This window comes from Thunnus albacares, chromosome 11, assembly GCF_914725855.1.
Source record: "Thunnus albacares chromosome 11, fThuAlb1.1, whole genome shotgun sequence".
Lineage (NCBI taxonomy): Eukaryota > Metazoa > Chordata > Actinopteri > Scombriformes > Scombridae > Thunnus > Thunnus albacares.
In genome coordinates, this window is record NC_058116.1 from 34,331,942 (window position 1) to 34,358,294 (window position 26,353).

Consider the following 26,353-nt stretch of genomic DNA (forward strand, 5'->3'; position numbering starts at 1 on the left):
AACAATAAGACATTGGATATTTTTATTTTTTATGATGCATAACTTTCCATGTATTATTTTTTCTTTTCCTGGCAGACTTGGTCTTCCATACTTTTCTCATCATGTTTCTAGAAAATAACTTTGAGAAAGTATAATTTACACGAACAGAACGAGTGTGATGATGTAACAGGAACCAATTTATTTCTGCTCTGCTCTCCTGCTTCTTTTATTTCTCCAGTTTCCAGTTGATTTTCATTCTCTTCAGTTTCTGCCTCTCAATTAAAACTGCTCCATGTGTCTTCAGTCAGGAGGACAACCGCATGTGATTTTGGGAAAACAGAAGAACTAATCAACGTAAAAGGCACAGCCGACCCATATAGATATTAACTGCCTGTTAACTCAGCACATTCAAACTTTCAGAGGATGAAGGAAAAGAAAATTAAGGTTACGTAAGCATGTGGACTCATGTGGAAGGATCCTGTAAAACAATATCATCTCAGCAGAGAGGATTAATTTCCTCGTGTTCTCAGGCAGAAAGTCAGACAGAAGGAGACAAATTAATGTTTTAATCTGTTTATTGTTTAATGTACTTCCTTAAACAGGTGGACACACAGCAGACAGAGGAGCTTCAAAGGATCTCAGTGTCACGATCCTGTATCTCCCTAACCTGCTGCCTCTCTCTCTCTGTGTCTCTCTAACCTGCTGCCTCTCTCTCTCTGTGTCTCTCTAACCTGCTGCCTCTCTCTCTCTGTGTCTCTCTAACCTGCTGCCTCTCTCTCTCTGTGTCTCTCTAACCTGCTGCCTCTCTCTCTCTCTGTGTCTCTCTAACCTGCTGCCTCTCTCTCTCTGTGTCTCTAACCTGCTGCCTCTCTCTCTCTCTGTGTCTCTAACCTGCTGCCTCTCTCTCTGTGTCTCCCTAACCTGCTGCCTCTCTCTCTCTCTCTGTGTATCTCTCTAACCTGCTGCCTCTCTCTCTCTCTCTGTGTATCTCTCTAACCTGCTGCCTCTCTCTCTCTCTCTGTGTATCTCTCTAACCTGCTGCCTCTCTCTCTCTCTGTGTCTCTCTAACCTGCTGCCTCTCTCTCTCTCTGTGTCTCTAACCTGCTGCCTCTCTCTCTCTGTGTCTCTCTAACCTGCTGCCTCTCTCTCTCTCTCTGTGTCTCTCTAACCTGCTGCCTCTCTCTCTCTCTCTGTGTCTCTCTAACCTGCTGCCTCTCTCTCTCTCTCTGTGTCTCTCTAACCTGCTGCCTCTCTCTCTCTCTCTGTGTCTCTAACCTGCTGCCTCTCTCTCTGTGTCTCCCTAACCTGCTGCCTCTCTCTCTGTGTGTCTCTCTAACTTGCTGCCTCTCTCTCTCTCTGTGTCTCTCTAACCTGCTGCCTCTCTCTCTCTCTGTGTCTCTCTAACCTGCTGCCTCTCTCTCTCTCTGTGTCTCTCTAACCTGCTGCCTCTCTCTCTCTCTCTCTCTCTCTGTATCTCTCTAACCTGCTGCCTCTCTCTCTCTGTGTCTCTCTAACCTGCTGCCTCTCTCTCTCTCTGTGTCTCTCTAACCTGCTGCCTCTCTCTCTCTGTGTCTCTCTAACCTGCTGCCTCTCTCTCTCTCTGTGTGTGTCTCTAACCTGCTGCCTCTCTCTCTCTCTGTGTCTCTAACCTGCTGCCTCTCTCTCTCTGTGTCTCTCTAACCTGCTGCCTCTCTCTCTCTCTCTGTGTCTCTCTAACCTGCTGCCTCTCTCTCTCTCTGTGTCTCTAACCTGCTGCCTCTCTCTCTCTCTCTCTGTGTCTCTAACCTGCTGCCTCTCTCTCTCTCTCTGTGTCTCTCTAACCTGCTGCCTCTCTCTCTCTGTGTCTCTAACCTGCTGCCTCTCTCTCTGTGTGTGTCTCTAACCTGCTGCCTCTCTCTCTCTGTGTCTCTAACCTGCTGCCTCTCTCTCTCTCTCTGTGTCTCTCTAACCTGCTGCCTCTCTCTCTCTGTGTCTCTAACCTGCTGCCTCTCTCTCTGTGTGTGTCTCTAACCTGCTGCCTCTCTCTCTCTGTGTCTCTAACCTGCTGCCTCTCTCTCTGTGTCTCTCTAACCTGCTGCCTCTCTCTCTCTGTGTGTGTCTCTAACCTGCTGCCTCTCTCTCTCTCTCTCTCTCTGTGTCTCTCTAACCTGCTGCCTCTCTCTCTCTGTGTCTCTCTAACCTGCTGCCTCTCTCTCTCTCTCTGTGTGTCTCTAACCTGCTGCCTCTCTCTCTCTGTGTCTCTCTAACTTGCTGCCTCTCTCTCTCTCTGTGTCTCTCTAACCTGCTGCCTTTCTCTCTCTGTGTCTCTCTAACCTGCTGCCTTTCTCTCTCTGTGTGTCTCTAACCTGCTGCCTCTCTCTCTCTGTGTCTCTCTAACTTGCTGCCTCTCTCTCTCTCTGTGTCTCTCTAACCTGCTGCCTCTCTCTCTCTGTGTCTCTCTAACCTGCTGCCTCTCTCTCTCTGTGTCTCTCTAACCTGCTGCCTCTCTCTCTCTCTCTGTGTCTCTCTAACCTGCTGCCTCTCTCTCTCTCTCTCTGTCTCTCTAACCTGCTGCCTCTCTCTCTCTCTGTCTCTCTAACCTGCTGCCTCTCTCTCTCTCTCTGTGTCTCTCTAACCTGCTGCCTTTCTCTCTCTGTGTCTCTCTAACCTGCTGCCTTTCTCTCTCTGTGTGTCTCTAACCTGCTGCCTCTCTCTCTCTGTGTCTCTCTAACTTGCTGCCTCTCTCTCTCTCTGTGTCTCTAACCTGCTGCCTCTCTCTCTCTGTGTCTCTAACCTGCTGCCTCTCTCTCTCTGTGTCTCTAACCTGCTGCCTCTCTCTCTCTCTGTGTGTCTCTCTAACCTGCTGCCTCTCTCTCTCTGTGTCTCTAACCTGCTGCCTCTCTCTCTCTCTGTGTCTCCCTAACCTGCTGCCTCTCTCTCTCTGTGTCTCTCTAACCTGCTGCCTCTCTCTCTCTCTGTGTCTCCCTAACCTGCTGCCTCTCTCTCTGTGTGTGTGTGTCTCTCTAACCTGCTGCCTCTCTCTCTCTCTGTGTGTGTGTCTCTCTAACCTACTGCCTCTCTCTCTGTGTGTGTGTGTCTCTCTAACCTGCTGCCTCTCTCTCTGTGTGTGTGTGTGTCTCTCTAACCTGCTGCCTCTCTCTCTCTCTGTGTGTCTGTGTCTCTCTAACCTGCTGCCTCTCTCTCTGTGTGTGTGTGTCTCTCTAACCTGCTGCCTCTCTGTGTGTGTGTGTGTGTCTCTCTAACCTGCTGCCTCTCTCTCTCTGTGTGTGTCTCTCTAACCTGCTGCCTCTCTCTCTCTCTGTGTGTCTCTCTAACCTGCTGCCTCTCTCTCTCTGTGTGTGTGTCTCTCTAACCTGCTGCCTCTCTCTCTCTGTGTGTGTGTCTCTCTAACCTGCTGCCTCTCTCTCTGTGTGTGTGTCTCTCTAACCTGCTGCCTCTCTGTGTGTGTGTGTGTGTCTCTCTAACCTGCTGCCTCTCTCTCTCTCTCTCTGTGTCTCTCTAACCTGCCGCCTCTCTCTCTCTGTGTCTCTCTAACCTGCTGCCTCTCTCTCTCTGTGTGTCTCTCTAACCTGCCGCCTCTCTCTCTCTGTGTCTCTCTAACCTGCTGCCTCTCTCTCTCTCTCTCTGTGTCTCTCTAACCTGCTGCCTCTCTCTCTCTGTGTCTCTCTAACCTGCTGCCTCTCTCTCTCTCTCTCTGTGTCTCTCTAACCTGCTGCCTCTCTCTGAGTGACTCTTTTCAGCTATTTCCTGTTCCTATTTGGTTTGTGTGGTGTCAGTGTCCATGTTTCATTTTGTTAATAAAATCAAAACATTTACAGATTGGTAATGACCACCAGGAGGTTTACTGGAAACACTGTAGGTGTTGGGTTTTGATGGAGCTAGGCTAGCAGTTTCCCCCTGCTCCCAGTCTTTGTGCTAAGCTAGGCTAAACACATTCATCTTGTCTTCTGCATGTTGAACCGTTAGTTCAATCCTGTCAGAGTCTGTGTCTGTCCCACAAAAATGGGCAAACAGCAGAAAATACATCCACATGTGATTCAACATGTCTGACGTCTCAGTTCAAGGGTAAGGTTCAGGCATAACCATATTTTATATTTTAAGAGATTCTTTTTTAGTACTCATATATTTAATAGTTAAAATTTGGGCTGAATGAATGGATACATAAATGGATTTAAAGGGTTTTTGAGGTGTAAAAAAAACTTTTGAAATGGACCAAACAGCATTTTTTGGCTTCATCTAAAACCTAATGCCCTTTTAATGTGAAAATTTCATGTTATTTGATCAGTTCACCAGTTTCAAGTTATGAAAGTGTTTTTGAAGGAGGTTAAATGACAGCTGTAGATTTTGACTGGCAGCACGAAAAGAATCTGCACAGGAGTAAAGGACTGTGTCATCTGCATATAGATGGAAGTTACAGTTGTACAATGATGACGTAATGTTGTTTATATAAATGGTGAATAAAACTGGTCCAAGGACAGACCTTTGGGGAACTCACTTTGTAATGAGGAGAAAAGAGGACTGAATATTACCTATCTTGACACTGCAACTTATAAGAGAGATAATTCTGAAACCACAGGCAGCTGGCATTGTCAAAACCCAAAGAAGAAAGTCACTGTAAACAGCAGCACAGTGTTTTTTTGTTTTCCAATGCAAATACTATATTGTTAATAACTAAAGAAATAGCAGAAATAGTGCTATGCTTGGGTCTGAAGCCAGACTGAAATGGAGCTGGTATGGAATGTGTGTATAAAAATGATTTCAACTGTTCATTAACAAGTGACTCATATTTTTTCATGTAGTTTTGAGATTGAATGATAATCATTTAATTCAGATTTGCTACAACCTTTATTGAGAGGAAGAACACAGTCAGTCGTCCAAACTGTAGGACTGATGCCAGATGCAAGGCTAAGATTGAAAATATGAGTTATATATTCAGAAACTAGCTGTGCTGAGAATTTCAAAGCAAATAGTTCCAGTTTGTCATCACCCATTGATTTTTGCACATCAATATTTCATAAGGCATCAACTCCCATCCTACTGGAGACAGAGATAAGCTAAAGGAGTGGTTTACTTCAGCAGTAGTATTAAGGAAGGATGACCAATGTTCTTCCACACAACGATGGGACCAACACTAAGACAAATGACTGACAAGATGCAGCAAAATGATAAAAGAAAAAAAGCAGCGCAAATATCAGTTATCTGAGTGAGGCCATTAACAACACATGCAGGTGTGCAGGTGGAGGAGTGCTAGAACAGTCTGAGGTAGATTTCACTATTTTCCAGAAATAACTGGCATTATAAGAGGAATTAGTAAAAAAGTGCAGATAATAGTCAGTTTTGGCTTTTCTGACAGCAGCAGTGCACTTATTCCTCAACTCAACCAAAGGCAAACCAATGACAGCAGTCTTTGGTGCATCTAGCCAGAGGCCATGCTTTGTTTCTGGAATAAAATATAAACCAGTGAGTAGAGCTGCATTTTGTTCTTGTCTTTTTTAAAAGGTGCATGCCTACCTAAAACTAAAATAACTTAATGCTAGTTCAGGATCATGAATTTTGAGAGTGTCGGTGATTGAACTGAAGTAGAAGAAGGTGTTAAAAGTGGTGGTTGTTACATTGTTCTAAGTGGTTGCTATGTGGTTACTAAATTATTCAAAATGGTCGCTAAGATACTAAAATGATTGCTAAGTGGCTCTTATGTTTTTCTAAGGGTTGCTATGTGATTGTTATGTTATTGAATGTTGTTGCTAAGTTATTGAAAGTGATTGCTAAGTTATTGAAAGTGGTTGCTAAGGTGTTAAAAGACGTTGCTGAGGTGTTAAAAGATGTTGCTGAGGTGTTAAAAGATGTTGCTGAGGTGTTAAAAGGTGTTGCTGAGGTGTTAAAAGATGTTGCTGAGGTGTTAAAAGATGTTGCTAAGGTGTTAAAAGGTGTTGCTGAGGTGTTAAAAGATGTTGCTGAGGTGTTAAAAGGTGTTGCTGAGGTTTTAAAGATGTTGCTGAGGTTTTAAAGATGTTGCTATGGTGTTAAAAGGTGTTGCTAAGGTTTTAAAGATGTTGCTGAGGTTTTAAAGATGTTGCTATGGTGTTAAAAGGTGTTGCTAAGGTTTTAAAGGTGTTGCTGAGGTGTTAAAAGGTGTTGCTAAGGTTTTAAAGATGTTGCTAAGGTGTTAAAAGATGTTGCTAAGGTTTTAAAGATGTTGCTGAGGTTTTAAAGATGTTGCTAAGGTGTTAAAAGGTGTTGCTAAGGTTTTAAAGGTGTTGCTGAGGTGTTAAAGATGTTGCTAAGGTGTTAAAGGTGTTGCTGAGGTTTTAAAGATGTTGCTGAGGTTTTAAAGATGTTGCTAAGGTGTTAAAAGATGTTGCTGAGGTGTTAAAGATGTTGCTAAGGTTTTAAAGATGTTGCTGAGGTGTTAAAGATGTTGCTAAGGTGTTAAAGATGTTGCTAAGGTGTTAAAAGGTGTTGCTGAGGTGTTAAAGATGTTGCTAAGGTTTTAAAGATGTTGCTGAGGTGTTAAAGATGTTGCTAAGGTGTTAAAAGGTGTTGCTAAGGTTTTAAAGATGTTGCTAAGGTGTTAAAGATGTTGCTGAGGTGTTAAAAGGTGTTGCTGAGGTTTTAAAGGTGTTGCTGAGGTGTTAAAAGATGTTAAGGTGTTAAAGATGTTACTGAGGTGTTAAAAGGTGTTGCTAAGGTTTTAAAGATGTTGCTGAGGTGTTAAAGATGTTGCTGAGGTTTTAAAGATGTTGCTGAGGTTTTAAAGATGTTGCTGAGGTTTTAAAGGTGTTGCTGAGGTGTTAAAGATGTTGCTAAGGTGTTAAAAGGTGTTGCTGAGGTTTTAAAGATGTTGCTGAAGTGTTAAAAGGTGTTGCTGAGGTGTTAAAGATGTTGCTAAGGTTTTAAAGATGTTGCTAAGGTGTTAAAGAGGTTGCTGAGGTGTTAAAGATGTTGCTTAGGTGTTAAAATGGTTGCTAAGTTGTTCTAAGTGGTTGTTATGTTTTCTACGTGGTTGCTACTCCACTAAAGGAAAATAAAGAAGAGAGTTAGCTGTGAAAATATAAACATGTCTTTAAAGAATGATAAATGAGGCAGATGTTGGTGAAAGGCTTCTCTCTGATTTGCTGTTCCTGTGCGATCGATCATGTGATCAGCTCTCATATGTTTCTCTTCCTCTTCGCTGTCAGTAGAGTCACTGTTTCTTCCTCACGGTGACTGAAGAACTGGTTCTGAGTTGTTTCTTTCGAGTGTTGTGCAGATCAGCTGAGCTGCAGCGGCTGACAGGGTGAGAATATATCTGTATGTGGATCCTATTCACCCACATGAAGTCAGTTTTGGATTGTAGTTTTTTATGATGCTGGTCTCTGCTGAGCAGTTTTATTTCAGTCCTGGCCGAGTCTTCGGTTCATGTAGGACTCTGAAGTCTGAGCGTCTTTGTTGTGGCTTTGTGTGGAACCGGCTCTGTTGGTCCGCGGGCTCTGGCTTCAATATGGAGCTGTGTTGTGTGCTGGCGTTGTGACCATGTGGTGAAGGAAACCAGATTCTCTCAAGTGTACCTTCACTTAGCCGTTCTATTTCTTCCTCCTGACGCTGGGCGTTCCTGTCGCTGCCGTTCACCACAAAACTTCCACAGGCTTCAGATTTCTGTCTCCATGTCTGGCTGACCTTCGACAGCAGAGGAAACAAACCTCTGCGCTGACCTCTGTACAGGACAGTCATGTGATCATCGGGTACCAGACCAGATCTGTTTGTGAACTGCTGGCAGATTTACTTCATTAATAGTAGAGGTTTACTCTGAAAGACCCACTTTTATCATCATGTCATTCCTTAAAACACGGTGAATTCACCCTCAGCTTATAATAAAATCTCTGCACTGTCCTTCTATGTTATGATTGGAAGTTTTCTTTTAAAATCTGACATATAACTGTCGTATTCATGAAGATTCCTGGTACAAAGAGCAAAACTTTTCTAAGAATTTCCTCTCACAGTTCAGACTGGATCCTGGTAAAGATAAAAGCATCTCAGACCTTTAGAGAGCTGCTGAGGTGAGAAACTGTCGGAGTAGAGAGGAAGACGAGGCTGAAGAGGAGAAATAATCTCCAAACGCTGAATGACAGTTAATGAAACACTACAGATTAGATTAGCAGGGATGTTTGTTCTCACATCTCCCGTCCAACGCTTTAACGCTACGACGCCATAAATGAAAGTGATCAAACACTTCAGATATTTGGCAACTGGTTTCCATGCTAACCAGCGCTGCTGCTTCTACACTGACCAGCATAACAGAAACTGATGAAAGCTGAGACGTTTTTCCTCTTTAATATCAAACAGATTAAGTACTAAAATGACCAGTATGATACATGAACGCAAGTAAATAAATGTAACTACTGTCAGCATGTGAACAGACTGCAGCACGAGACGTTCATCACATAAAATACTATTATAATTACACTGTCGGCTCTATGCCCGTTATCACCAGCACTGCATCTTTACTCCTCTTCTTTAATTTTTTTGATCAACCAATCACACCTTTAAAACCAATGAGTCATAGCTGTTAACGGGGTCGACCACACCGTTTCCTCTCCTTCCTGAATGACTCCTCAGCTGGGACTCCTGCTAGAAACCTTCAGGCCTCGTTAAGGAGAAATAAACACAACATTTTATCTGAGTCCTACGGATCTGTATATTTAGTGAGTAAAGGCCTGGTATCACACTTATCACTGATCACTTATCAGTTCATGGGAGTCAGTCAGCGGGTTTACTTACGGAGGGTGACGTGAACTTGACTATAAAATGGGAAAAGATGCAGATCAGCTTTGATAATAACTTCTAAACATATGAGGAGGCTCTATGCAGATCTGATCTGGTCTTTGGAATCAAACCGGCGACCTTTTGGTCACAAGCTTGCTTCTTTAACTAACACAACTCACTGTACTCATCCCTCTGTCCGTCAGAAATAACCTCAACATCAATTCAATCAATCAATCTTTATTTATATAGCGCCAAATCACAACAGAAGTCATCTCAAGGCACTTTTCACATAGAGCAGGTCAAGACCGTACTCTTTAATATACAGAGACCCAACAATTCCTCCATGAGCAGCACTTGAAGCAACATGATTTAAATGTATTGTTAACAGTTTTTTGGTATTAGAATTAAGAAAAATATCAGTTTTCCTCCTTTTGTCTCAGCCGGCTGGAGGCCAATAGAGAGAAAATATATATCGCTGCAACAATTAGTTCAATCAATCAATCAATTTTTATTTATATAGCGCCAAATCACAACACAAGTAATCTCAGGGCATTTTCCACATAGAGCATCTTTAATCTACAGACCCAACATTCCTCCATCAGCAGGAAAAACTCTCCTTTAACAGGAAGAACCCTCCAGCAGAGCCGGACTCTAGGTGGCGCCATCTGCCGAAAGACAATATATGAAGGAAGAACTGAGGAAGACTGGAGCTCAGCATTAAAACTGTAATAAACCTGCTGAGTGGGAGCAGCAGTAGAGTTTATTAGACAGAAGGATTAATGTGTAGGATTTAATCTCTGGTTCACACTCCGGAGCAGAAGGTGGCGCTAATGCACCTGATACGCTGGTTGCAAACCGCCGTTATAAACTGAAAAAAAGAGTAAGTTTTTTCAAACAGAGTGGTACATCCTGTCAGCCGAGGTGTTTCCTATCTGTGCAGCTGAATACAGCAGCTCCTGACGGTCCTGGTCCTTCCTCCGCTGGCTGAACTTCACTCAGCCGCCCGTCAGACCTGCTGCTTCTTCCCGCTTTAACCTGAAGAACAGACGGCGGCTCGTTGCTCCAATTGGATCGACTCAGAGAGTCGGGGCTAGCTGGGAAGCTAGCGGCGCGTTAGCCACAGCATGGCTAGCAGAGGAAGCACAGCCAGCTAGCACAGCCAGCTAGCCTCCGCTAGCCTCTCAGCTAACATTAGCCTCGGCTCTCCGTGTTGTTGTTCAGAGTCTGTGTAGCAGGATGCAGTCAGGCTCAGTGTGACCGTCTACAGAACGCCACGTCAACACTTTATGCAAAGATTTGATTCGCTGTATGGAAATAAGGACTTCAGCTACGTCAGGATGACGGAACAATAATTAGTTGTAATAATATAAAACTAGAGGGTGGCATCATGAAACCAAAGAATTTGAAACATACATTTCTCTCAGAGCAGATGTGTTGCTGTAGGAGACAAATGACGGCTCTTGTTGGTTGATAAAAGCCAATAAAAAGGTTGAAAAGACAAATTTTTCATTTTACATTTTAGTCGACATTAAACTCTAATCTGTTCCATCTCTGATGATTTAGTGAGAGAACAAAACTAAGAAAATCTACAATGTATTCATTATTTAAAAGATTCAGATTTTTGAGAATTCCTTTGTTTCTTATGATTTGACTTTATTTAACCTGACGAAAGGTTTTCCAGGAGCTCAGAGAGCAGCTTTAACAAACAAATACAACCGTCAGACAAAACAAAATCCAGTGAAGATGCATGAACAGATTTACAAACGTTCAGAGCAGCCTCACTGATGAAGACTATTTTCTTCATCCTTCAGACAGAAATCTTTCTGCAGCAGCGTATTTAAAGACGTGTAATCCAGCAAACTTCAAACCTGCTCTCAGGATTCAAGTGATTCATTAATAATTAAAGGATTAAAGAAATCCACACGGCCTTCATATAATCACACACTGAACCTTCAGCCTGGGAAACTCTTTGTGAAGTCATGTGACAGGATCAGCTGTGGGCAGCTTCCTCTTCTTCCTCCTCACCCTCCCCCTCCATATCCAACTTCCTCCTCCTCTTCCTCCTCTTCCTCCTCCTCCGATGGTGTTCCTTTGTCCACTTCATTAACATACATGAATATTAGGAGCAGTTCACCATCAGCACCATCACGACCTCCTTTCATAAAGCTGTTGGATTATATCAGACTGCTCAGGTGTTCCTAATAAAGTGACCAGTGAGTCTATAAATATTCACATATTCACACGTCGAATCATTTTTCTGCCCAAGATAATAAAATATAATAGTTCAGGACTTTGGAAGCTTCATAGAAACTGGATTTAGATTTCAGTAGGAGCTCAAAAGGTTTTGAAGTTGATATCCCGTCATTACACGAAGCTAAAAATACCACATTTAGGTCCTTTCACACCTTCCTCGATCGGTCCGGACTTTCAAACTTCTCTGTTTGATCTGAACCAAAATTACAGAAGAAAAGAGGTGGTTTCTCAAACTGAACCATGGAAAACATGTTCTGGATGGAAATGAGGCGCGGCAGCACATCGCGACCAACTGGAATAAAATCCAAAAGTTATAAAAAGTCAACTGGAAAAAACCCATAAAAATGGCGACTTTTCCAGGTGTTTTCAGGGAGGATCTGAGAGGACGGGAGAGTCTTCTGAAGACGAAGGTGCTGCTGGTAGTAAAGCCGTGATAATAGTGTTGAAGGCTACTAACAACACGTCAGACACACGCCCGTCTACCAGTGTTACTGGGTTTACTGGTTTACTTCGGCCTCATGATGACCAGAAAGTAGAAACGTGAGATTTATTCACTAAATTTAAATGACTTCATGTTAATCTGTGGGTTGATGACCTCAAAAACAGACTCACAGTAAAAACAGGAAATGGAAACTTGTGTTTTTACATATAAAGATGAGATTAAATGAATGAACTTAAATAATGTTAGAACATGTGACCGATATGTGCACAAGAACATGAGCACAATACACTGATGGAGGTGAGTAGAACCATCTGAAACACACTGCGACTGACACTCTGGATCGAAGGCATATTTAAAGAAAAACTCCACTTGTGCGCTCAAAGTGAGGCGAGATGGTAATTATTCATAATGATTGTGTCAGTGCGGATGATCGTCAGGACGGAGGCTCGGTAATGAGCTGCAGGAATATGCATGGCACGCTCGCTCTGGGTCCGCAGTGTAATGACATATGGCAGGCCAAGATGTCGCCCATCGCACGCAATTAACCGTTTAGGAGCCGAGTCCTTGAAGGTGACGGATCCGTCCTGATCCTGACCTTATTAGGAAAAAACCCTCCGAGACACGACATGCAGCCTCAAGTTAAACTCAAGTTCAATAAACTGCAGGTCAGACGCAAACGAACTAAAACACTTCATATTCTGATTAAAAACTAGAATATGAGCAGTCAGTATATTAATGATTCATTAGAGCTGCAACTATTATCTTCATTATTGATTCATCTGTTGATGATTTTCTACATTAATCGATTAGTTCAGATGTTCAGTTTATTGTCAAAGAAGAAACCAGAAAATATGACATTTAAAAAGCTGGAATGTGTCTTTATGATTATTTATAATCACTAATAATAATAAGTTCAGACTCTCAGCTTCTATCAGTGTTGCCAGTTGTGAGAAACAGAACAAGTTAAATTAAATAATTTAAATTTTTACCACTTGTTACACTTTGAACCGTCGACCTGTCACCAGCAGTAACTGGCCAATAGGAGCGCAGCGCTGTAACGCCTGTGAAACAATGTAATGAAACGTTTCACTGATTTAAAGTTTTATTATAAGTTTTGTCTTTGCTTTACTAAAATATAATCACTGAGTTCAGTTACTAAACACTAGAAACTGGTTCAAATCTTCAAAATCTGAAGTTAATAACTAAAGAAAGTTTAACAGAAACAGAATAAAAACCAAAGAATCTTTTAATACGACAGACGACAGTTCGATGAACGTTACATAAAGTCACCTTTCATTTTTATTTTTCTGTCCTTGTAATCAGATGAAATGTTCAACGCTGCTCAGAACGACAGGATGTTTAGATTATAACAGTTTCTATAGTTTTCATTCATTACAGGGTTAAAACGGAGACGTTGGACCTTTGGATGCACTAAATGACGACTAGTTTACTTTGATACAGAAGTAATATTGACTGTTCATTACCATCTGTGTATGTTCACATGCGTTTCATATATCAGGCCTAAATAGGTTCATATATTAGTTATTATTTAATATAAATGTGGCCACAGATCAGAAGACGCTTGTGTTCATGTGACACATCGCAGCAGTCGAACAGTCTGAGGGCAGAGAATTTACAGCTTATGTTTTGCAGTGTGTTTTATGACATGTAAGCCAGAGATAACATCACTGCAGCTCTGCACAGTCGCAGCGTTTAGTCGCCGCAGCGCGTCTGGCACGCTGACAACACCTTTTGGATGCAATTATGTGCTGAGAGGCCCCGCGAGGGCCTCCATCCACCTCAGAACGCTTCGTCAAGAGCCCGCTGACAGCTTGGAGCGCCGCCCTGCGCCGCACTCCTTCCATCCTGTTCCAGGACTCGATCCACAGCGGCCCAGAAACCCCCTCCAACCCCCCCTCCGGTCTGCGCTCTGTCCCCCAGCCAAGCCTCAGCTGGCTCTCTGCTCCCAGACTGCCAGCTCCAGCTCTTACTGCGACACCTTCCTGCACAGGCATTTTCGAGGAAGGGAGGGATCTCACCCACATTGTTCTAAACAGGAGATAAATGCAGGGTTCGCTTCTACCTTCAGGATCGCTCACCTCACCACAGCCGTCCTCCAGGACTCCACTCTGGATCCTGGTCTCTGCTGCCAGCTTTCCTCTGGTTTCTCCTCCCTGCCAGACTCCGTGTGTTAAACCCAAACCTCGGTCCGCTGAATGCTCTGCTGCTGGATCTGTGGCGAGCAGAGCTGGTGGTTTGAGTGGTGGTTGAACCTGGATCTCAGAATACCTAAAGCTGGATTCACTAAATAACACAGCAGCTCTGCCAGCGCGGAAACACGATACGTTTGTGTAGTGAGGCTGTTTAAAGGGAACGACAACCTGAACAGGAAGATTAACTCCATGTTGCACTGACCTACAGGCAGCAGTCACCTCCACATGTACACCGTGTCCTCTGGGACCCTTTAAAACCCAACATTCAACCTCACTGTCAAAAGCACAAAGCTAAACACATAAAAATGAAATGTATTTAACACAGTTATACCTTTGAGCCTGTAATAGAGAGCAGAAGAATTGACAGAAAAAACAATTAAACAGAATAATTAAAAATAACCCCGAAAATTCAGTAGAAAAAACTTTTATAGATTTAGTCGACAGCTTGTCAAACGTGTGAGTTTGGGGTTCAGGGACAGTTTGGACTCAATAGTTCCATAATCCTGGAATCCAAAAGTAAATAAAAAGGTAAATCAGACCTTTGTATTGGTTTACTGATAAATAACAGATCAATAGTGCAATAATTAACTGTATATTTCTGTTCATTTCAAGTCAACTCTGACATTTCATTGTCTCTGCTCCCCTCAGTGAAGAACGTATGGAAGCCCACTGCCGCCAAAAAAAGAAAACATCAAAGTTACGGTAATTAAAATTGAACAGAGTGAAAACTTTCACCTGCTTGTTCTCTTTCAGATGTGACGATAGAAACTAACAGCAATAAGTAGTCCTGTAATCTCAGCACTCACATAGTAATGTTTGGTTTGGTACAGTGTGTGTGTAATCTAATAGTAACAAAAGGACACAAGTAGTAACGTACAGAGTCTCAGAATAACAATAACAGTCACAGAAAAACTCTTGAGGAATACGAATATACTTATTTTTGGTCATTAGTTTAGTTACAGGTTAGCTCTATAGCTCATATATCTAACTATACAGGTTAGCTCTATAGCTCATATATCTAACTATACAGGTTAGCTCTATAGCTCATATATCTAACTATACAGGTTAGCTCTATAGCTCATATATCTAACTATACAGGTTAGCTCTATAGCTCATATATCTAACTATACAGGTTAGCTCTATAGCTCATATATCTAACTATACAGGTTAGCTCTATAGCTCATATATCTAACTATACAGGTTAGCTATATAGCTCATATATCTAACTATACAGGTTAGCTATATAGCTCATATATCTAACTATACAGGTTAGCTCTATAGCTCATATATCTAACTATACAGGTTAGCTATATAGTTAGATATATGAGCTATATAGCTAACCTGTATAGTTAGATATATCTAACTATACAGGTTAGCTATACAGCTCATATATCTAACTATACAGGTTAGCTATATAGCTCATATATCTAACTATACAGGTTGGCTATATAGCTCATATATCTAACTAGACAGGTTAGCTATATAGCTCATATATCTAACTATACAGGTTAGCTATATAGTTAGATATATCTAACTATACAGGTTAGCTATACAGCTCATATATCTAACTATACAGGTTAGCTATATAGCTCATATATCTAACTATACAGGTTAGCTATATAGCTCATATATCTAACTATACAGGTTAGCTATATAGCTCATATATCTAACTATACAGGTTAGCTATATAATTAGATATATAAGCTATACAGCTAATTTACATCTTTGGTTCCTGGGCAGGAAAATATACAATACAATTAAAAACAATAGCATTAGCAACATTTACAAACAGTACACATATAAAACAACATTATACATAAAATACATTACATACATGGTTCCATACAAAGGTTTATTTAGATCAGTGATCACATGACTGGTTTGTCTTGTGTTTTCTCTGATATCTGCCGCTGACTGAAATACTGATTGTTCAAAAGCAGTTTTCCTAAATTTAGCTGAGCGGTGACCTCTGACCTCTGACTGATGCCCTGCATCGTTCCTGCAGAGTAACACAATGTTTAAGAGATCAAGAATAAATTTATACATCAGACACATGTCTGCCAAACAAAGGTCAATAATGATGGTAGTAAAGAGTGCATGAAGGTTTCAGTCCCTGCTGTCTGCAAGTGTCTAAAATTCACTAGTTTAGCTCTGACACTTCTAACAGTTCATTACAAATTCAGCTGAAAAAGTAAAAGCAAACACTGAGGAGTTCTGCTGTATGTATTGATTCCATAACAAAAATCTATTTAAACTTCAGTGTGACTTAATTACTACAGTAATTTTATAACAATTGAACAATCATACAGCCAAAGTGTTGGAGGTGAAGTGATGTTAAAGCAGGAATCTGTCAGAAAGCTGTTGAGTCAGCGTTTAGTCACACAGAACAAACTGTATCTGTGGTTCAGTTCAACACATCAGGTTCAAATCAGCCAAAAACACTTTCATATTCTTTTTATATCCATTTGAAGACCGACGCAGAGACTCGTGAGGAATCTGTTCTTTTCTTCTCTCCGTCTCTCGTGCCGAGATAAGAGAGTCTGTAATTATGGGAAAACCATTTTTCTGTATTTTATTATTCCCTAAATCAGATGTCTCATGGCTTGGCAGCAGGACTGGGAACGATGGGAAAGTGACAGACTTAAACAGGCTTTTGTGGTTGAGTGTTTCACTAAATCTCTGCAGAGGACAAGAAGAAGAAAACCGGGGGAGGGGGATCAGCCTGGTGACGTTTGTTTCTGTTCCTCCCGTGCTGCGGAGGAGAACTCAGCGAGATCATCACATGAACATGAAGTCAAATGTAAAATATCAGCTGATACACAGGAAGTAGAACTGTCAACTGGAGCTGGTTGCAGGTTCAGACTCAGCCGCACGTAACGTGACCTCAAACACTCAGAGATGAGTTAGTGAATATTCACAATCAGTCAGACGTGATACGTGTTTTTCTGTCGTCACGTGATATATGTCCTCATATATATATATATATATATATATATATATATATACAGTACTGTGCAAAAGTTTTAGGCAATATTGCTATAAATTGTTTTAATTTATCAATGAACTTGTTACAAAGTTGAGTAAACAGCAGAAAGTAAATCAGTATTTGCTGTGAGCAGCTTTGTCTTTAAAACAGCAGTTTAACAGTGTTTCAAGGTAACTTGCAGGCAGGTTGTTGTAACCATCCTGGAGAAAGAATCTTCTTCTGTGGATTTATTATTTAGAACATCTCAGGTGCTTCTTCATGTTAATCCCAGATTGACTCCATGATGTTGAGATCGGAGCTCTGTGGGGGTCAAACCATCTGCTGCAGGACTCGTCATTCTTCTCGTTGTTGAAAATAGTTCTTTATGACTCTAGCTGTCTGCTCGGGGTCACTGACATGTCATCAATACATTTGGGACCAATCAGACTGATGGTATCACATAATGGATACGAATCTAAACATCTAGGGTGCACAGTATTGTATATATATACTGTATATATACAGTACTGTATGTGTATATATATATATATATATCGTCGTGGATTATTTGACTCTTCTTGACTTTTTACATGTGAAGCTTTTATTGCACCTACAGTAACGTAGCGAGTGTTGTTGTCAACACACAGCAGAGACTCCACACTGAGCTGAAATTAAACAAGCGCACATAAATTAGGTAAAGACCATAAATAAAGAGGTCTGCTGAGTCTTGTCATTTACGTTCTCGCTGCTCTGAGAAACTTGGACTCGATCTCGCCGTCCTGAAACTTCCTGTTGAGTCTCAGCTGAGCAGCAGCAGCTTCAGAGACTATATACTGTCCAACATCTGCAGCTGCAGACGTTACTGCAGGTAAACATGCTGCTGCTTTCATTAGGGCCCGCTCTGATTGGCTGGGAGGGAAGGTGGGGGCCACACCTCCAGCCAATCAGAGTAGGAGCTCATTAATAATGCAGATTTATGTAAATAGCTTCAGGAACAGCCTGCTGGAGGACAGAGAGGAATCTGGCTGTAAGGAAAGATGGATTTAGAGAAATCTAAACTTTTGGTGAATAAAATGTCACAGATATGTTTAAAATAGACTCAGTGTTTATAATAATGAGTCAAAAAGGGCAGAGTAGCAGATGTTTAAGAGTAAAAGCTGGAGCTTACCATTTTTAAACACTGCCTACTAAACTTCTGAATGAAGGACTTTAAAGTGTTCCTGCTCCTGTAAAGTGGATCCTCGCCGTGTTTCTGGTCTGTGTTGGATCACAGTCGAACCTCTCAGAGCAGCTATTTCATATAATAACTGCTGACCGCTGTGTTTGTGGGCAGCGTGGAGGAGTCACGCTGACGGACGGCCGCCTGCTGCCTCACTTAGCAAAGAAAATGAGATCAGAGCGACGTCCCCGTGCCGAGGCGTGCCACGCTCTAACCAGAGGGCCATGAAAAACATGGCAGCATATTGACAGCACATGACTGTGTCACACGAGGACAGCTGTGTTTTTCCTCTTTGTCTCTCTGCTTTCGTCCCTTCATGAACACACCGGCGAGCAGCAGCCAACATCTGGCAGCGGTAAAAAGCTAATGTGGAGCTGGCAGCTCGCTGGCTAATTACAGCACCTTTAATGCTCTAACGTCTCGGGGGAGGGGCGTCGTCTTCTGAAGCCGCCTGGAAAACTGAGGCTGGCCTCCATTTAAAAACGTTTTTAAATGAAGCTGAGATAACGGCTGACAGGCGACGCCGCTTTGATGCTGATGTTAAGGTCGCTTTTATTTCTGCTGCTGCTCGACAAAACTGCACATCAAACACACACGACTGTTAAACACTGAACAGATGTTTGCTGCTGCAGGAGAGCAGCTGATCAAAGCAGGGAAGGTGTGACATCACTTACTGACTGATTCCCCTGCTCGTTAGCCACGTCTGACTGGTTCTCTGCTGTCTGACTGGTTCTCTGCTGTTTCACTGGTTCACTGCTGTCTGACTGGTTCACTGCTGTCTGACTGTTTTCTGCTGTCTGACTGGTTCACTGCTGTTTCACTGGTTCTCTGCTGTCTGACTGGTTCTCTGCTGTTTCACTGGTTCACTGCTGTCTGACTGTTTTCTGCTGTCTGACTGGTTCTCTGCTGTTTCACTGGTTCTCTGCTGTCTGACTGGTTCTCTGCTGTCTGACTGGTTTACTGTTGTCTGACTGGTTCTCTGCTGTCTGACTGGTTCTCTGCTGTCTGACTGGTTTACTGTTGTCTGACTGGTTCTCTGCTGTCTGACTGGTTCTCTGCTGTTTCACTGGTTCTCTGCTGTCTGACTGGTTCTCTGCTGTTTTACTGGTTCTCTGCTGTCTGACTGGTTCTCTGCTGTTTCACTGGTTCTCTGCTGTCTGACTGGTTCTCTGCTGTCTGACTGGTTCTCTGCTGTTTCACTGGTTCTCTGCTGTCTGACTGGTTCTCTGCTGTTTCACTGGTTCTCTGCTGTCTGACTGGTTCTCTGCTGTTTTACTGGTTCTCTGCTGTCTGACTGGTTCTCTGCTGTCTGACTGGTTCTCTGCTGTCTGACTGGTTTACTGTTGTCTGACTGGTTCTCTGCTGTCTGACTGGTTCTCTGCTGTTTCACTGGTTCACTGCTGTCTGACTGGTTCTCTGCTGTCTGACTGGTTCTCTGCTGTCTGACTGGTTTACTGTTGTCTGACTGGTTCTCTGCTGTCTGACTGGTTCTCTGCTGTTTCACTGGTTCTCTGCTGTCTGACTGGTTCTCTGCTGTCTGACTGGTTTACTGTTGTCTGACTGGTTTGCAGCTGTTTGACTGGTTTGCAGCTGTTTAACTGGTTTTCTGCTGTTTAACTGGTTTGCAGCTGTTTAACTGGTTTGCAGCTGGAGGTGTTGGAGCTCCAATCAGAGCTCTGCAGGGCGTCGGCGTGGAAACGGTGTCGCTCCTGAAGCGTGAAATTAACGCTGCTGCTGTCTGTTGATAATTCAACAGTTTTCAGGAGCCTCAAACCAAACGGCTCTTCTTCTTCTTCTTCTCTTTTTCTTCTTCTTCTCTTTTTCTTCTTCTTCTTCTCTTCTTCTTCTTCTCTTTTTCTTTTTCTCTTTTTCTTCTTCTTCTTTTTCTTCTTCTCTTTTTCTTCTTCTTCTCTGCTGTCGTTTCATTTGTTTAAACCTTTAAAACTTCTTCTGAGTCCTTTTATTGAAGCTTTGTGAGTTTTTATGGAAGATGAAAATATTCAACATGTTCAACAGTTTTATTGATTTATGTCCTTCATTAAGCACTTTATAATCTATAATAATAAAAAGTGCTACATTAATAAACTTTATTATTATTTAATGATCTTTTTAGACACGTTTCCCCCAAACTCATTCTGACACAATAAAAAAACATTTAATTCCTCAATTAAAATAAACAATTAACTTATATTTCACCTTTTCTACATTTACATTCAGTTGTTCAGATGCTTTTAATTAAAGTGACTCAGAAACGAAGCGTCAGAGACTCAAACTCTTCAACAATAATGATTAAAGTCAGAAACAGACGAAGAAAAACCGGCAACAAGCAGCCGACAGGTGGACGAGGCTCCGCAGAGAAGAAGAACTGAGTTTATTATTATTTATCAGACTGATTTAGTTTTAATATGCAAACATGCAGACTGTGTTTGTCCTGTTAAACACGTTAATGTTTAACATCTGAACATATCAGTTTAATGTTAGATTAAGATTATTGACTGTTTCATACACAAAAACTTTATTAACACTGAACTGAAACCATCTTTCACTGACCTGAACACACACAGGACTCTGACCTCTGACCTCTATCAGTGTGATACATTAAAGTCTTTCTCAGCTGACTGAACTCAGGATGTCAGACGTTGAGTTACTGACTGTGTCTCTGCGCTAGAAACAGCTTTTATCAGAACGGAACAGTGTTGACAGGGAGATAAAACCAGTTAAACCAGTATAAAGATAAAATGGAGGCAGACGAGTTCAGTCAGTTTTATTTGAGGTTTGATGTGCAGGATTTGACTGACGAAGCTGCAGAATATGAATGTTTCAGCCTGAGAGCAGCAGTTCAGACTCACATCACCTCACTTCCCTCCTGATGAAAACTCCTGAACAAATTGTTAAAACCAGACTTTAGACGCGACGCAGGAGAGACCAGTGAAGCCGAGGGTCGAAGACGCTGCTGCAACGTTAAACCTTGTTCTGACTGACTCTCGTTTTACAGGCTGCTGTCAAATCTGAACTCGTTGGTTAATGATCTTTTGACAGAGCAGAGCTGGAGTGAACGGTTCTTTGTCTTGTAGATAAACGACTGTCTGTTATTATTTAGATTATCTGTGCTGAAGTTTGCAGACGATGCTGTAACATACTGGACCAGCTGCAGGAGAACCTGACCGTCACTGGTTTATTGGCTCTTTAAACAAACTCTGGATGTGATTCTGGTGACAACAGTGACGTTGGTGCTGTTTACTTATTATCGACTGCAGAGACGTTGAGGCTTTACTAACGTAGCTTAAAGGAGCAGCGTGAAAACATCCCAGCAGCTTTACAGACTGGAGTTACTGGGATGAACTGGCCACATGTTGGAATCGACATGTTACTTTATAGCCTGAAAAAACATTAAAACTTCATAAAGTGACAAATTAACAGCGAATATTATAACAGCTGTTGGTGCCGGTTGGTGTGAAATGCATTCTGGGATACTCGGCTGAAGAGTGTCTTCAGTAAAACACTCGGCATCAGCTGTGTGAGGTCAAAGTTCACCAGAGTTGAACGTCAACGTGCACAGATGCAGTTTGTTCTGCGATGCTGGCGAGACGTTAAGAAGCTCTTCAAGGGGCATCAGTTGAATTAATGACCTCCGGCTGCTTTCAGGAAGTCAAGACCAGTTTGTCCAGTTTAGTTTTCTTAATGCGACTGGAAACACTGGAGCAAACGAACCCGACAGCTCATTTGATTAATGAATGTGATGCAGCTTCAGATGTTTTGAACGTTCAGCGAGCAGCTCGAGGCTTCAGGCTGCTGATTCGTCTCCTGCATCTGCAGAAACAAGCGCCGCCGTCGGCGTCTGCATGAGAGCAGAGAGCCACTGAGCGCGCTCAGACGCCTCAGTGCAGCGCTGCGGATCAGACAGTGAGTGACAGTGTGTGTGTGTGTGTTAAAATCACCTGGAGGGACACACATTAAACACACACACACACACACAGTAAACACATGTATTAACGGGCCAATGAAACGCTTTAACGCCTCTCTGCTTTATGGACGCTGCAGTAAAACTTTATTGTCGCTCTGCAGACTGACGGCATCGTTCTGGAGGGTTATGATGTCATCAGGTCGTGACCTGAGCTCAGCCCGGTGATACGCACTTATTCATTTTAAATATATGTTCTAGTTTTTATTCTGCACAAATCAACAGGACACACAGCTGCAACAATCAGTCCATTCATTGATTATTTGTCAAATGTTCAATTAATCACCAACTATTCTGATAATCAATCAAGAAAAAAACAAAGTTCAAATTCTTTAATTGCAGCTCAATCAATCAATCAATCAATCAATCATGAATATAACAGTTTGCAGCCTCGACAGAAAATCTAAAAAAATAAAACACATTTTCAATCTGCATGTAAAAAGTGACGCTGGAGAGTTTCCTGTCTGTGACTTCCTCCTCATTTGATTGGTCCGCTATAAAGTGGGCGTGGCTCGGCGTTCGATCAGGACGACAAAGGAGAAACAAACAAATCAGACTCATTGATGAGAAATAAACAGTTTGATACATTTTTAACTAAAACAGTGAAACTCAGATCAGAAACTGTTTAACCGTCAAACATCGACGCAGCGACTCGTTCAGGTTTCCTCCTTTAAGATGATCAATAATCACAAGAAACAATCCCAACGTTTGATCAAACAGCCCAACTCAGAGACTGAAACTGGTTTTTATTGTGCAGATGGTTTAAAACATTAAAGTGTTTCAACAGTTGATTGATCGATGGAAGTTCATGACAAGAAAGAAAAATAAAAACAGTCCCGCTCAGTTTAAATCTGACTTCCTGTCACATGACATTCACTTCTCACTTTTTTAAAACTTAACAGATTTTTGTCGAATTTTATTTTTTATATTTAACAGTTTAAGTTTCTCAGGATTGTGACTTAACTCATTGTTTAGAATTTATTCTCATAATTCTGATTTATCACAAGCTTCCATAAATAGAAGACGAGTCTGTGGATCAAATGAAGATCTGAATGTATTTGAAGGTGATTCATATTATTGTTATTATTGACATAATTATAGAAAATAAGCCTCTAAAGGTGACGTGAGCGTCTGCTGAGTGACTGTAGTTAATGTGTTCTCCGGCCGAGCAGCAGACGTGGCAGCTCAGGTGGAGCGACAGACAGAAACCACAGCTGGCCGCCGCTCAGCCGTGTGGTCGAACTGGAACAAAAAAAAACAGAAACACGACACAAAGGATGAAAACGGATCCAGTCGGATATGTGAGGTGGCACCGCCTGTGGAAACATGAAAGCTTTTACACGTTAACCCCCCTTCTTCCCAAACCACACACATAAAAGAAAGTCCTCCTTCAGCATGTGAACGCGGGACGTTTACAGGTCCAGACTCAGCGTCTCCACGACGACGGCTGCTTTCATTTAGAGCAGAGACGCTCGGGCTGGAAGTCACCGCCGCTTTCTGAGGGACAAGGCGTGGAGTCAGGTGTGACAGCGGCCTGGCAGACGCTGCTGCAGCTCTAACGGACTCCGCGCTGCGTTCAGGGACGTCCGTCTGCCAGCAGAGTCTGGAAACGCTGCTTCAGAGCGGTCCAGGAGAAGGACGAGGTGTCGACCTGCGAGACGCAGAATCATCTTATTTATTAAAAACAGCAGCAGAACATCATCAGGCTAAACGTCAGGATATCTGACTGTTCTTTCTGTAATATGTCTCAACTTCCTGTTGGTTACCTTGACGACGTGTCTGCGGGCGACGTCGGGCCTCCTGCAGAGTCCCTGCAGCCTCTTAACGAGCTGCTCAGGTGTGGAGTACAGGTACTCTGCTGCATCAGAGAGCACAGAAGAAGAAACAACAAAGTCAGAAGGTCGTCACTTCTCTGACTGACGGGTGAGCGGATCATGTGACTCTTCTTACCCGGGAATATTTCAGGATACACTAAAGCCTTCGGACACAGAGGATAACAGCCGCAGTGAACAGCCTCCAACCTGCAGAAGATTCACAATAAACGTGAACTAGTGCAGAGTTCGTTCAAAAGACCGACTGCTTATTGCTGCTACACACATATATATGTACATCTATCTATCTATCGAATGTATTGACAAATGTATTGATTAAAACGATAAGGAACTAATAAACGAAATGAAATGAGACCTCATGTGATTTAGAAATGAACCCTCACGTCTGTGTTTCATGTGGCGTATTTGTGTTAAAGAAAAGGAAGTAAAGTCTGTATTTTACTCGGATTTACTGACGTCATCCTCCTGACGCAGGGCAGCGTGACGCTGGGCGACCTGACGCAGGGCAGCATGACGCAGGGCGGCGTGACGCGGGGCAGCGTGATGCAGGGCGACCTGACGCAGGGCCATGTGACGCAGGGCCATGTGACGCGGGGCCATGTGACGCGGGGCAGCGTGTTTCTCAGCTCCGTGTTTAAACAGACGTGTATCAGCGTCTCTTCCTCTACCATCCAGACTCTTCAGCTGACGGCGCTGTCAGCAGCCAATCAGGAGAGACGCTCCGTGCTGCAGTTACATCGAGTCAGACCCTGAAGCCCCGCCCCTGCTGTGATGTCACGGCGTACACAGAGCTGAGCGGCTCGCTGAGTTTATTAATATTAAACGTCTCACGTGTCCAAACAACAACAACAACTTCACACTCGACACTGAACGTCGTCATGGCAACGCCGCCGCCGATTGTGAAGTGGATCAGATTAATTATAAACGTGTCTAACAGGAGTCTACACGTTATAAATATGATTATTGATACGTGATCATATGTTTATCTTTAAACAGGCTGTAGATAGTGAACGTGTTATCACAACACTGACTGTATTTATTGATCGTATGTATTGATACGACTGTAAACTGAACTTCTTTTTGTTGAATAAATGTGAAAACCTTCACTGTTCAATATGTCAGAAAATATGAATAATTGATTAATTGAGAATCAATTATTATTTGAGAGAATAATTTCAGGTTAATCTTTGATGAAAACAATCGTTAGTGAAAAGTGAACAAAAGGAACAAAAACTGAAGGTTTCAGTTTGCAGGTATCAATTAAAGTCACATGATCAAAGTGATCAGAATGGATTGAACAAGGATCCGTGTATGTGACGTCACTGAGCTCTTTATGAAGAATTGGTCCTTCAGTCTCTGCCTGATTCATGTGATTCTGATACACATCAGACGTATTGATCCTTCTGATTGATATTCCTGCTGATCGGCCTCCTGGACGTCTGCTCTGGATTATTGAGGTCAGCTGTGTGATGATGCTTCTCATCTCAGATATAATTATGGGATGTTTCAGTGGACTGAATGACTTCATCACCGCGGGGAAGGAAGCGGCGTCTGCTCACACGGCTGCTCATAATTAATCACATTACACCAAATTCAGCAATAATGAGGATGAAACTCAGTGCTGACAGCTCGGCTGCACATTCTGTTGTTTCTTTACTGAGAGCTGCTGCTGCTTTATTTCCCCCTATAACATCCATAAAACATACTATTATTATTCATACTTATAGCTATATGTACGCTCTGTGTTGTTATACGCTGTAAAGTATTGTGATGTAAATATAAACATATTCTGTGGCTTTTTCATGTCGTCTGATTTTATTGATCTTTATTTCTATTTGACCTCTCAGCCTGCGTCTGTCTACACTTCCTCTCTGGAGATCAATAATCAATAATCAGGTGCTCCATGTTAGTATGAACAACAGGCTTCAGTTGGTCTGTTTCCAAAGACGACGTCATCACATGTCTTGTTTTGTCCACAACTCAAAGATCTTCAGTTTACTGTCATAGAGACTAAAGAAACCAGAAAATATTCACATTAAGAAGCTTTTTCTTCTTAAAAAATGACTCAAAACAATTAATCAATTATCAAAATAGTTGGTCATTAATTTAATAGTTGGAAACTAATCGATCACCAAGCTCTCATACACAAACAGCCCACAAGCATTTTAATATCCTAGCACTATAATGCTAACATGCTAACATGCTAACATGTTACCTGTAAAACACCACAGCTGGACTTAAAGGACTCATATTCTGCACATGTCCAGCCTCTATATTTATATTCTGGGGCTCTACTGGAACAAAAACTCCTTATTGATCTTCTACTGGTACTTTATGCAGCCCCTCAGTTCAGCCTCTGTCTGAAACAGGCCGTTTTAGCTCCTGTCTCTTTAAGCCCCGCCTCCTGATGAGCCCACTCTGTTCTGATTGGTCAGCTTCAGGAAGCTTCCTCCGGCTCCGGAGGCTACGTAAACAAACTATAGTAGCAGGATTTCACTTCTTTTTCTCCTTCTTTACTCCAAATGTCAACTTCTCAAATCCATCCGAACATGTTGGAGCAGAATCACATCTGAAATATGAAACAACCACCTTAGCAACCACCTTAGCAACCACCTTAGTAACAACCTTAACAAACCACCTTAGCAACCACCTAGCAACCACCTTAGTAACAACCTTAACAAACCACCTTAGCAACCACCTTAGCAACCACCTTAGCAACCACCTTAGTAACAACCTTAACAAACCAC

General features: G+C 42.3%; 1 protein-coding gene across 3 annotated transcripts in view; it reads right to left on the reverse strand.

Annotated features, from left to right (window-relative positions):
• Positions 1 to 22,481: 22,481 nt before the first annotated feature.
• Positions 22,482 to 26,353, reverse strand: part of gtdc1 (glycosyltransferase-like domain containing 1) — a 52,010-nt gene continuing 48,138 nt past the window's right edge. For all 3 annotated transcript variants that reach the window (XM_044365769.1, XM_044365770.1, XM_044365768.1), the window contains 3 exons: positions 23,725 to 23,795; positions 23,541 to 23,632; positions 22,482 to 23,425 (listed from right to left, as the gene is read on the reverse strand). In XM_044365769.1, the coding sequence (XP_044221704.1) occupies positions 23,351 to 23,425; positions 23,541 to 23,632; positions 23,725 to 23,795 (238 nt within the window). In that variant the 3' untranslated portion in view covers positions 22,482 to 23,350. The remainder of the gene's footprint in view (positions 23,426 to 23,540; positions 23,633 to 23,724; positions 23,796 to 26,353) is intronic.